A 12,440-nucleotide genomic window follows, 5' to 3' on the forward strand; every position below is an offset into this window, starting at 1 on the left:
TTATGTTTGTGATTGATTTATTTACTTGGGTTATTCCACATTGGAGGCATATATGTTTACAATTCTTAGATCTTCCTAATTATGATATAATGCCCTTCAACTCTTATTACACTCTTTATTTTAAAATCTAGATTGTCTGACGTAACTATGGCTACTCTGTCTTTCTTTTGGTGACTATTAGCATGATAGATGATTCTCCATCCTCTTACTTTCAGTCTGAAGGTGTCTTTAGGTCTAAAATGGGTCTCTTGTAAACAGAATATGGATGGGTCTTGTTTCTTACCCATTGTGTTACCCTATGTCTTTTGATTGGAGCATTTAGTCTGCTGACATTTAGAGTGAGTACTGAAAGATATGAATTTATTGCCATTGTGTTGCCTGTAGAGTTGGAGTTTCTGGTGGTGTTCTCTGGCCCTTTCTATCTTTGTTGCTTTTGGTCTTTTTAATTTTGTTTTGTCTTTTCTCCCTTCAGAGTCCTCCTCAAAATTTCTTGCAGGCCTAGTTTAGTGGTCACAAACTTCTTTGTTTTTGTTTGTATGGGAAACTCTTTTTATCTCTCCTATTTTGAATGACAGACTTGTTGGGTAAAGAATTCTTGGCTGCATATTTTTCTGATTCAGCACATTGAATATATCCTGCCACTCCTTTGTGGCCTGCCAAGTTTCTGTGGATAGGTCTTCTGTACCTGATCTGTCTTCCCTTGTAGGTTAAGGACTTTTTCCCCCTTGCTGCTTTCATAATTCTTTCCTTATCTGTGTATTTTGTGAATTTGACTATTATGTGCCTTGTTGGTGGTCAGTGTTTGTTGAATATAATGGGAGTTCTCTGTGCTTCTTGGGTTTTGATGTCTGTGTCTTGCCCCAGGTTAGGAAAGTTTTCTGCTATGATTTTCTCACATAAACTTTCTATCCCTTTTTTTCCCTCTTCATCTTTTGGGATTCCCATGATTTGGATGTTATTCTTTTTTAATGAGTCACTGAGTTCTCTACTTCTTCTATCATGCTCTTTGCCTTAGTTTCCCCCTTTTTTTCTGCATTATTATTCTCCATAATTTTGTTTGCTAGATCACTGATTTCTGCTCTGCTTCACCCATCCTTGCTGCCATGACATCCATTCAAGATCACTTCTCAGGTATATCATTTTTAATTTTGTCCTGATTAGATTTTACTTCTGTAATCTCTGCAGAAAGGGATTCTATCCATTTTTCAACCCCAGGTAGTATTGTTATTATCATGATTCTAAATTCTAGTTCAGACATCTTGCTTTTATCTATTTTGGTTAAGTCCCCGAATATCATTTCTGTCAGTTTTTTCTTTTCTGGTGAATTCCTTCATTTTGTCATTTTGGAGGAAGAAAAAGAATAAAATAAAATATTAAAATTAAAAACAACACAAAAAAATCAAATAAAGGGAGCTAGATCCTAGATATGTTTGGTCTGGTTGTTGAAAGCAACAGGGAAAAAAAAAACGTTTCAAAATTTAAAAATGTATACAATACGGGGCACCTGGGTGGCTCAGTCATTTAAGTGTCTGACTTTGGCCCAGGTCATGGTCTCACAGTTTGTGGGTTCAAGCCCTGCATTGGGCTTTGTGCTGAATGCTTGTTTGGAGCCTGGAGCCTGCTTTAGATTCTGTGTCTCCTCTCTCTGCCCTTTCCCTGCTTGTACTCTGTCTCATCTGTCTCTCAAAAATAAATAAATGTAATAAAAATTTTTTTAAATGTACACAATAGAATAAAATGAAGAAAGTAGAATTTAAAAATTTACAAAAATAAAAATACAGTAAAAAATTATAACTTTTTTTTATAAATAAGGAAAATAAAAATAAATTTTTTCTCTTTCTGTGTCCCAGAATAAGAAAAGAAAAGAAAAAGAAAAAGAAAAAACTAATAGATGGACCAGCGAAGAGAAGGAAATCTGAATGAAATTATGTTCGGCTTCCCCTAGAAATCAAACTATGAAGCACTTTATAGTCTGTACGCTAAGCAGGCGGAGAGACTTGTGGTGGTCCTTTAGGGCTTGGTTGTTGCAGTTGGGTGGGCCTTGGTGTAATGGCTCCATTTTCCACTAGGTGGCACTGCTTAGCTCACTGGTGTGGAGAGGTGTGGAGAGGTGTGGCTGCCTGCCTGTATCAGAGAGGTGAAAATGGCTTCACCCAGCTTCCCAGTCTCTTCCCACCCTACTCTCACTGATGGGCAATCAAGCACCCCTCCTTTGTCTCCAGCTTCCATCCACTCTTTGTCTCTACACTGTTTGTGTCCAGGCTGTCAGCCTGCCAGGTGGCACCTCCCTCCTGAATTTTATCTCAGATGGGGTTGTGCTTCCACACCCCTCACTTCTGAGGGTCCTTCAACTTGGACCAGCTCCAACCTTTGGGGGGGAGGGGGTTGGTCTTGCCAAGCAATGGCCAGGTGCTGGCTTGCCCCAGGGAATATTTGTGCAATCGTGCTGCTGCAGAGGTTCAGAGATTGTGGCTGGATGCTGGCTTGCCCCAGAGAAAGTCTGTGTGATCATGTAGTGCCAGCTACACACACAACCAGTAAGGCCCTTATTCTTCTTAGAGCAGTTTTAGGTTCAATCTCACTACTTTTTGAAAATACCTTTACTACTCACAGAGATCATTAAGACTAATGACAGGTCAAACAGCCTCCTGCACAGGTCTCTGTTCTCTTGAGAAAGGCAATCTTATATGAGATTTGATGTTGAAATCTAATGTTACTTATGTATTTACTTACTTAAATATAATTTATTGTCAAATTGGTGATTTAGAGGCACCTGGCTGTCTCAGTCGTGTGAGCATCCAATTCTTGATTTTGGTTCAGGTCATCATCTCAGCATAGTGGGATCACCCTACATTGAGTGTGCAGCCTGTTTAAGGCTCTCTCTCAGGGCAACTGAGTGGCTCTGTGGGTTAACTGTCGCACTTTGGCTCAGGTCAGCATCTCATGACTTGTGAGTTTGAGCCTCGGGTTGGATTCTGCACTGACAGCTCAGAGCCTGGAGCTTCCTTTGAATTCTGTCTCTCTCTCTCTCTCTGCCCCTCCCCCTCTTGGGTATGCTCGCTCTCTCGCTCTCTCTCTGAAAAATAAACATTAAAAAAAAAGATTCTTTCTCTCTTTCTCTCGCTCTACCCCTCCCCCAGCCCTGGCACTCATGCATTCTCTTCCCTAAATAGACTAATTAATTAATTTAAAAAATCTAATGTGACTTAAACTCCTCCACAATCCCAAAGTGGCATTTTCTCATCTAGTGACACTACATACATTGCTATATCAGAAATGCATTGGTACTCCCTGTAGATTCGTATCCTCCAGAATAAACTCTGAAGAGAATGGAGAAAATTTTCAGTGAAGGGTAAGGATGGGACTTCTACCATGCTAAAAACCTGCCTCACTTGTATGTCTCTCTTCTCTGATGCTCTGTCTCACCTTCCATGCAGAGATGACAGCCCTGACCTTCGTAGGATTCTTACATCTTGCACATATCTACTTATCACTCAGTACATGATAATTCAATTCTTAGATTATATATCAGCCTTCTCCACCTGACTGATGGGTCCCTAAAGAGCTGTGCTTAATTCATATTCATAGCCCTAGAATCTAGCATATTACAGGGCAAACAGTAGGTTTTCAGAATGTTTCTGTTTTTCTCATAAAAAATTTTTTTAATATTTTTATTTATTTCTAGGAGAGAGAGAGACAGTGTGAATGGGAGGGTCAGAGAGAGACAGAGAGATACAGACTCCGAAATAGGCTCCAGGCTCTGAGCTGGCAGTCAGCACAGAGCCCGACGCGGGGCTCGAACCCACGAACCGTGAGATCATGACCTAAGCGAAAGTCGGACGCTTAACCGACTAAGCCACCCAGGCGCCCCTCTCTTAAAATTTTTAAGCTTATTTATTTATTTGGAGACAGAGAGAGAGCACAGTAGGGGAGGAACAGCGAGAGAGGGAAAGAGAGTGGATCCCAAGCAGACTTTGTGCTGTCAGTTCAGAGCCCGATGTGGGGCTCGATCTCCTGAACTGTGAGATTATGACCTGAGCCGAAATCAAGAGCTAGACATGTAATCAGCTGAGCCAGCTGAGTGCCCTCTCAGAATGTTTCTGAAGGAATCAGCTGATGACAGAACAACCTGAAGAGATGCAGGAGAAGTTGAAAGATCTCTGCAGGAAGCTCAGAGGGGGACAGCAATTCACCTTGGGTACAGCCTGGGACTCAAGGAGTCCACCGAATATGTTATAGAGTGGTGCTTTACTCTCAAAATATTTTTTTCTTCTCCCATAATTTTTAATTACATCATTTTCAAATTACAGAGAAATACCAAAGAAGTTCATTGAGAGTCCAAAACAGATTTGTTGTAGTTGACTGTTGCTCAGAATGCTTACACAAGGTCTCTGTACAAAATAGACCCATATGAATATCTTGTTCTTTATAAACCCAAGAAAAACCTTCTGATTTGCCATCAGTAGGACAAAGCATCTGAAGCTTTATTTTCCCCTTAGATTGGAAAATCACTTGTGTGTCCATCCATTTCTCTTATGAACATGTGTTCGAGGTGGTTGGATAAAATAAATTAGCTATGGAGTGAAATTTGTCTTGGTTTACAACTCAGTAGCTCATAGATGAAATATCTAACTTTGGTACTGGCTTCATATGCACCATATTTTAACCAACTGAACTCAGTTAAAGAAGATAAAAGTTAATAAAGAATTAATTTCAAAGCTATGAAATTACATTGCATAGTTGTGGAAATTAAAAATTACTAGGCATAAACATTTGGATCTAGATTTCTTACCTCCTTGATGATTTCCTCTAAGATTTCAGCATGTTTTTCATATGGATGTTCAAAGTTCAGATCCTTTGTCATTTTTACAGTCTCCTCTACTATAGAACGAACCTCTGGATGATCTGCAGTTACCTCTTCTAGTAAGTCTTCTATTGAGTCTAAAGTAATATAACCTAATGCTATTAATAATTTTAGTGGACAATGCTATTTGCAATAGAACACGATAGTTAACACTTGACCCCCCAAAATACTGTCTTTGCATTACTGCTGTACATGCCCCAAGAAGGGAGAAATAGACTAGGGAGGAAATGTTAAGTTGGGAAACAAAAACATCAGAGCAGTGGCTTAAAGCCAGTGTTTTGGAGCAAAAGTGAGTGAGGTAAGAAGAAAATCATGTCCATCAGGAGTCAAAACCCAGGAAACCAGGTAGAGGTAGGAAACAAAGGATTACAGGGCTCAAGCTAAAACATGCACATCTAGGGAATTAATCAGAAAACAAGATGAATACTTCCAATTATAAGCATGAGAGCACATGAAACAGTAAGTGGATAAGAAGTAGGCAGGTTGGCAGAGATGGAAGAATGGGGGGCACAGGCTGGTTTTTCAAGTGCTATACTTCATTCTCGTCCTCATGTTTGAATGCCTCCCTACACAGCTGAGTTGGCTCATAGACTGCATCATGATATATTCATCCTTTCCTTTAATAAGGCAGGAGATTGGCAGCTCCACTTGGCTCCTCTGCCGCTGCCTTTCCAGTTGTGCTTCCTGAGCTGCTGCCCTAATGCTCCCTCCATCAGGGTCTCCTGCTAGAGCACAATTTATCCTAGCCCAGAAAAACTCCAAAGGGCTTTCAGTGAGCAGCTACCTGCTGCCCTCTGCTGTGAAGTGAGAAGTCTGTTCTTAGGGAGGGAAGAGAGCCCCCAATTCTTGGGGAGCCAAAATGGAAGAGGCAAGAACCCATGATGTTCCTGTAGCCTTGGGAAGGGGGCAAGATGAGGCAAAGATATCAAAATTTCTAGAAGCTGCTAGTTGTTCACTCATTATCCATTCTTCGTTTCCTTAATAACAGAATCTGGATTTTGTTGGGGTCAGCAATGTGTCCAGCTAAAAACACTACATCTCCCAACTTCCCTTATAGCCCGTAGGTAAGATGCAAGCAGATTTTTTTCCTGTTGAGTCTTCCTGTCATTTCGTTAAAGAGGAATAACTGAAAAGAAAAGCGGTGGGGCGCCTGGGTGGCTCAGTTGGTTAAGTGTCCAACTCTTGATTTTGGGTCAGTGAAATTGAGCCCTGCCTCATGTCTCAGGGGGCTCCCTGCTGTCAGAGAGGATTCTCTCCCCCCTCTCTCTGCCCTTCCCCCACATGCTATCACTCTCTCAAAATAAATAAACTTTTTAAACAACTAAAAAAATAAAGAGGAATAGCTTAGCTGGGTGGAGTGCCAGTTTTTGTCCCTTCCCTCTTCCCTCTTCCTGATGAGAATACTGATATGATGGCTGGAACATCACCGGCCATCTTGTAACTTATTCTGGTAGCCACGTGCCATGGATGGCGGAACAGAAAGATAGAGCCTCTGTTTCACTAAAACAATATATCACATTTTCTTTTTTTTCCCCCTTGTTCCTGGATGTCTAATTGTTCATAATAGAGTAGCCTTTAAGGCAGAGTATTAATAATTTTTTTTTAAATCACATCTTTCTCCTTCAAAATTCTCAAGGAATTACTTATGCATTTTGGGTCCACAATCGAAGCAAACCAAACTACCCAAATATTGATTTACCTTTTTGGGTGTCCAACTTAAGATCTTGACTAGAGCTTTGAAAACTTCTTTTAAATGTAGATATTCCACTGGTTTCCTCTGTGAATAAAACATTGTTAAGACCTAAACAACAGCATTAATTGTAGGTGATTCCCAAAGAAGAATGTGGTATGGGCCCAGGGAGCAAGGACTCATGTTCCTAATTTTTTTAAGATTAAAATTACAATCATAGTAATCAAATAAGTAAATAATAGGGCATATAATATCAGCAGTGAAAAATAAGGATAATGACTCAACCTATCACAAAACCAAGAGTAATTTTAGTTTCATATAATGCCAGTGTATCTAAATTGGAAAAAAAGGTCAAATTGCCCTACCTGTTGTAACTAACAGTCTCTTGGCTCCACGAGATAAAGGCTGTGATGGTCTCAAACACAGAGGGCAGGGAGAATACCTTCATGTAAGGGCACACTGGCAGTGCTGGCGTCAGAAGTAGGTAGAGGCCCTGACACCTGCTTCTACCTCGGACTGCCTCCTCCAGAGAGAAAACAGACAGTATGTGGAAGGGACTGTCTGTGTGTATAGGTCCTCGGAACTCTGCAGCAGCTGAGATGAGGCTCCCAGATCCTACCTGATCAAAATTTTAAGGTCTGAGGTCTTCCTGTGAAGTGTGTGTGTGTGTGTGTGTGTGTGTGTGTTGGGGGAGGATTGCCATACATAAGTGTCTGACGGTGCCCATTTCAATTCCTACGAGGCTAAAATACACAGCAGCCAAGCACACATCTGTCTGAATGAGGCAGGAGGAATCAACCAACCAACCAACCAAAAACCCCAGCTCTATATAACATTATAAATTATAGGTACATTTATTTATTTACCTATTTATTTGTTTACTTATATGTTTATTTTGAGGGGGGAGGGGCAGAAAGGGAGGAGACACAGAATCCAAAGCAGGCTCCAGGCTCTGAGCTGTCAGCACAGAGCCTGACGCGGGGCTTGAACTTACAAACTACAAGATCATGACCTGAGCTGAAGTCTGATGTTTAACTGACTGAGCCACGCAGACGCCTCTATAGATGCATTTTTAAACTAAAAACCAAAAGGTTGGACCAATAGAAAAAAAAGAATATAAGTATATATTAAGTCTCTGGTTGAGAGGAAGACTTTGTAAGGTCTGAAAGTAAATGGAAGAAAAAATAAAGTGAAAGTAATGATTTGGCTACAAAAATAGGAAAAGCCCCTCTACTTCAAAAACAGCAAAATGATTTAAAAGACAAACCACCCAATGTAGAAAAAAAATATGAAAAATAAGTGACTAATACAGCAAATTCTTATAGAAACTATGTAACTGATAATAACAATTTGGAAAAATGAGCAAAAGACCAAAATAGTCACCACAGAAAAGAGGAAGTATAAATGGTTAACAAATGTTAAAAATTATATTTCAGAGATAGTCAAATAAAAATTGAAATTATGTTTTTTTTTTTTTATTTCTAGGAGAGAGAGAGAGAGAGACAGCGTGAGCAGGGGAGGGTCAGAGAGAGAGGGAGTCACAGACTGAAACAGGCTCCAGGCTCTGAGCTGGCAGTCAGCACAGAGCCCGACGCGGGGCTCGAACCCACGAACCGCGAGATCATGACCTAAGCGAAAGTCGGACGCTTAACCGACCAAGCCACCCAGGTGCCCCTGAAATTATGTTTTAAAAGAGAATATACCAAGGAGACAATAGCACTTATTTTGAATATTACTGAGGGGAACACTATTTGGAATAACTTTTATGCAAAGCAATTTGACTCTGTCTATAACTTAGTACTCATTAAACTAGTGATTCCACTTATGTAAACATGAAGACAATGTAAAAATTCATTAAAGCATCATTTGTAGTAGTAAGAAAAATATCTGAAAAATAACAAGTTTACAATCTAAAGAACTACTTAAAACGATTACCTATGAATTTCAGGAAATTGTGCAGCAATTTAAAATGAGGATTAAAATATTTCCTAATGAAGAAATATAATTAAATGTTGCATTATAAATCAAAAAAGGTAAAAACGGTTTACATTGTATGCTCTCAATTATGTTAATATATGAATGGAAAAAATTTATGAGAGTAAATAGCACTAAATGGTAACCTTTCACAGCTAAAACTCTGGGTTTGTGATATTCTGATTCCAGTACATTAAAGTAGACAGCTTTTAAGAATGGATTTATTGGGGCACCTGGGTGGCTCAGTCGGTTAAGCGTCGGACTTCAGCTCAGGTCACGATCTCACGGTTCGTGGGTTCGAGCCCCGTGTCAGGCTCTGTGCTGACAGCTCAGAGCCTAGAGCCTGCTTTGGATTCTGTGTCTCCCTCTCTCTCTGAACCTCCCCTGCTCATGCTGTCTCTCTGTCTCTCAAAAATAAATAAAAACATTTAAAAAATTAAAAAAAAGATGGGTTTATTATTTTAATAGACTCCCCACTTTCTACGTTTGTTTTCTTCATTCTAGTAAATCTATTTCTGTTCTATAGCTGCTCAGTTTAAATCTATAGGAGAAAAGCTAACTATTTTTCTCCTTAAGTGTGCAATTTGGGGATAATTTTAAGCTTCAATATAAACATGATAAAATGTGAAATAAAAGGAAATAAGATCCATAAGCATGGCATGAGTCACATTGATTTTGTTACCATCTTTACCTGTTTTAGGGGCTTGATCATCGAGGACATTTTCTGAATTCTTTTGGCTTTCACTGTCTTCTAGAGGGCTTTTTCCTTGGTATTCACGAGTGAACACTGCATGAAAGAATAATATGTTTTATCAGCTCATTTGTTTATAGTTGGTAAGATTTGGCCAAGAACATCGGCAATATATTTTTTACCACCTTCGTCAAATGAAGACCTTGTCTCTTCTAAGCCCTTATCTGTATCAGTTGGGAACTTGTCATACTCCTTCCTTTCAAATTCTCTTAAAGTTGACTCTGCTGAAAGACAGTAACGGACTATGTTAGCAAAACTAGTTGGGGGATAGGGAGACAGGTATAGTGATTAAATCCTCTGATTTTAAAGACAGACAGACTTGTGTGTGAGTTCTGATTCAGGCAGGGTGCCTTTGGCAAATCATCTGATCTCTCTGTTTCCATTTCTACTGCGCAAAATAGGGATCATCAAACTAAAAGCACTGTTGTAAGGATTAAATGAGGTAAAAGATATAAACGCTTGGAAAATGCTCAGCACACAGGAAGCCTAATCCATGTTGGCTGCCATCCTCTGTGTTATAGAATTTTCTAGGTTAAAAAAACCTCAATATTCTTCACTGACAAATTTTTCTTAATAATATATTGGGAGTGAAATTAGCAAAACTAGCAAATAATTAGTGGAAGTAGCATGAAAATTTCAATTAAAAGGATTTTAAGAACCTCACCATCAGGTTTAGAATAATTACTGAATTTGAAAAAGAAAGGGAAGGCACTTTTAAGTTTGCAGTATATGAGAGACAGCCTCTATTTCTAAATTCTGGTGGAAGAATTTAGCAATTTGTGGAAAGATCTAAAATCTATGATTTCATGCCATAATTTGATATGAAAGGAATCACAGACTCCAAGAAACATTACCCATCACTAATCTTCCTCACTGGGGCTCGACTAGTTCCTCTCCTGACCCAGGTTTCATTTAAATGTCCTCTCTTCCCTGCTCATTCTAAACTCCTGCCCCTTTACTGCCTGATCCATTACTGTGTTATATTTTTTCCATTTGTTCACTTATTTCTTCCCCCCTCCCCCATCCTTCAGGAAACTGTAACAACCACACAGACAGGAGGAGTTTCTGTGTCCTGTTAACCGCTGTGGCCCAGCGCCTATATCATGTCTAACACAAAGTGGGCACTCAAGTTGAATGAGTTAATGAATTCATCTTGTCAAGCCTTAAATAAGTTGGATAACATGCCACCATCTTGGTCAGTATTTCTCAAGGTTTAGTTTGTGAGTTGTCCATGAATAGTTTAAACACTTGTGGTTTTACTTTGAAGATAACGTACTAAAATTTAAATTCATTCTGAACCATCTGGATGATTATTTGCATGGCATGTAATTTAAATGCTGGGCTTTTTGCTGTTGTTTCTACAATCCCTTGAGCACCGTGTTGGACTCTTTTACTTGCTTATAGGCTAATGAGAAAGGTGACAGGCAGATTTCTGAGGCAAATAACCTGTTCTTTCCTAGCAAAAGCTCACCAGTGCCATGTAGGAAGAGATAATTTCCTTGCTGTTTAAATAGTTTCAAGCATAAAAAATGACAGAAGCTTTCCAATTTATGTAAAAAAGTTTTCCTCATCTGGAAAGTTACAGAACTGTGTTAATTGATCACTAAGGCATCTTCCAGTTTCACTGCTGTATGACTTTAAATTTTTTTTTTCACATTTATTAATTTATTTTAAGAGAGACAAGAGAGAGCACACAAGCAAGAGAGGGACAGAGAAAGGGAGAAAGAGAATCCTAAGTGGGCTCCATGCTGTCAGCACAGAGCCCGATGTGGGCTCGATCCCATGAATAGTGAGATCATGACCTGAGCCAATATCAAGAGTCCGATGCTAAACCGACAGAGCCACCCAGGTGCCCTTTTATGACTGTTTGAATTTGAAGTTAATACTCCCCAAATAGAAAAAAATACTTTTTAGAAAAGCTTAGTTCTTTCTTTTGAGAGGGTGAGAGAGTGTGTGCATGCACCTGAGTAGGGGAGGGGCAGAGAGAGAGGGAGAGAGAGAATCCCAAGCAGGCTCCACACTGTCAGCATGGAACCCAATGCGGGCTCAATCTCAGAACTGTGAGGTCATGGCCTAAGCACAAATCAAAAGTCAGATGCTCAACCCACTGAGCCACCCAGGTGCCCCAGAAAAAATTAATTACAATGGGGGCTGACATACACACTTACATACAAGACAGCAGCAACAGCAGCAGCAGAAACAATAACAACAACAACATAAACTCCACAAGAATCAGGTGGAATGTTGTCACAATTGGTGTAAATGAAGGTATAAATTCTACTCAGTCTCTGCCCAGCAAGCAAATCCATAAAAGTAAATCCAAATTTGGGAGCTCTGATTCCTTTCATTAGAAGTCTAGGATTGAAATCTTTTCTATGTTCATAAATCAGGTTTATGTATATTCATGTCTTTAACCCATTATTAAGAGGCTGCACTGTACATGCAAGGGAATCAAGGCGGGCAAACCAAGTCCTAGCCCTCAGGTAGCCAGGCTGAATTGTTGACCTAAGTTTAGAACACATGCTTATTTTTAAAAAAACTTTTTTCAATGTTTATTTATTTTTGAGAGAGAGAGACATGGTGCAAGCAGGAGAGGGGCAGAGAGAGAGGGAGACACAGAATCCAAAGCAGGCTCCAAGCTCTGAGCTGTTAGCACAGAGCCTGATGCGGGGCTTAAACCCATGAACCGTGAGATCAAGACCTGAGCTGAAGTCGAATGCTTAACCAACTGAGCCACCCAGGCACACTGAACACACACTTAAAAGAGATGTTTTACCTAGTCTTTTACTTTGTAGTGTTGTGAGAAGCTGTTCTTTCACTGTTTTAATTGCTGCTTCGGTGGCCTCAGCTATAGTATTGCTTCTTAATGTCTCAAGGGCTTTATCAAAACGTGGTTGAACAAGTTTGGCATAGTCAACTACCTGCAAAGAATATTTGAGAAAAGCAACATAAGCACAAATCACTGTGAATATTAAACACACTGTTCACCTATATCCATTTCTATATCTATACTTATCTATCTCAAATATCTTAATGCTGCTTGAAGTATGTTATTTTCAGAATTCAATGTTTTTGAGTACACGCTTTCATAGATATTCCGTCATTCTTTTCATGCAGTATATTTACGTATGTATGTGTCATATAATATATATACAAGTTAC

The 12,440-nt window shown here is 39.5% G+C and overlaps 1 protein-coding gene across 1 annotated transcript in view; it reads right to left on the reverse strand.

Annotated features, from left to right (window-relative positions):
• AK9 (adenylate kinase 9) overlaps positions 1-12,440 on the reverse strand; it is a 124,397-nt gene that overhangs the window by 71,241 nt on the left and 40,716 nt on the right. Inside the window, exons 13-17 of the mRNA XM_077779966.1 lie at positions 12,056-12,200; positions 9,405-9,503; positions 9,220-9,315; positions 6,564-6,641; positions 4,793-4,941 (exon numbers count right to left, since the gene is read on the reverse strand). Coding sequence (XP_077636092.1) covers positions 4,793-4,941; positions 6,564-6,641; positions 9,220-9,315; positions 9,405-9,503; positions 12,056-12,200 — 567 coding nt within the window. The remainder of the gene's footprint in view (positions 1-4,792; positions 4,942-6,563; positions 6,642-9,219; positions 9,316-9,404; positions 9,504-12,055; positions 12,201-12,440) is intronic.

The sequence above is a fragment of the Crocuta crocuta genome, unplaced genomic scaffold (assembly GCF_008692635.1).
Source record: "Crocuta crocuta isolate KB4526 unplaced genomic scaffold, BGI_CrCroc_1.0 scaffold147, whole genome shotgun sequence".
Lineage (NCBI taxonomy): Eukaryota > Metazoa > Chordata > Mammalia > Carnivora > Hyaenidae > Crocuta > Crocuta crocuta.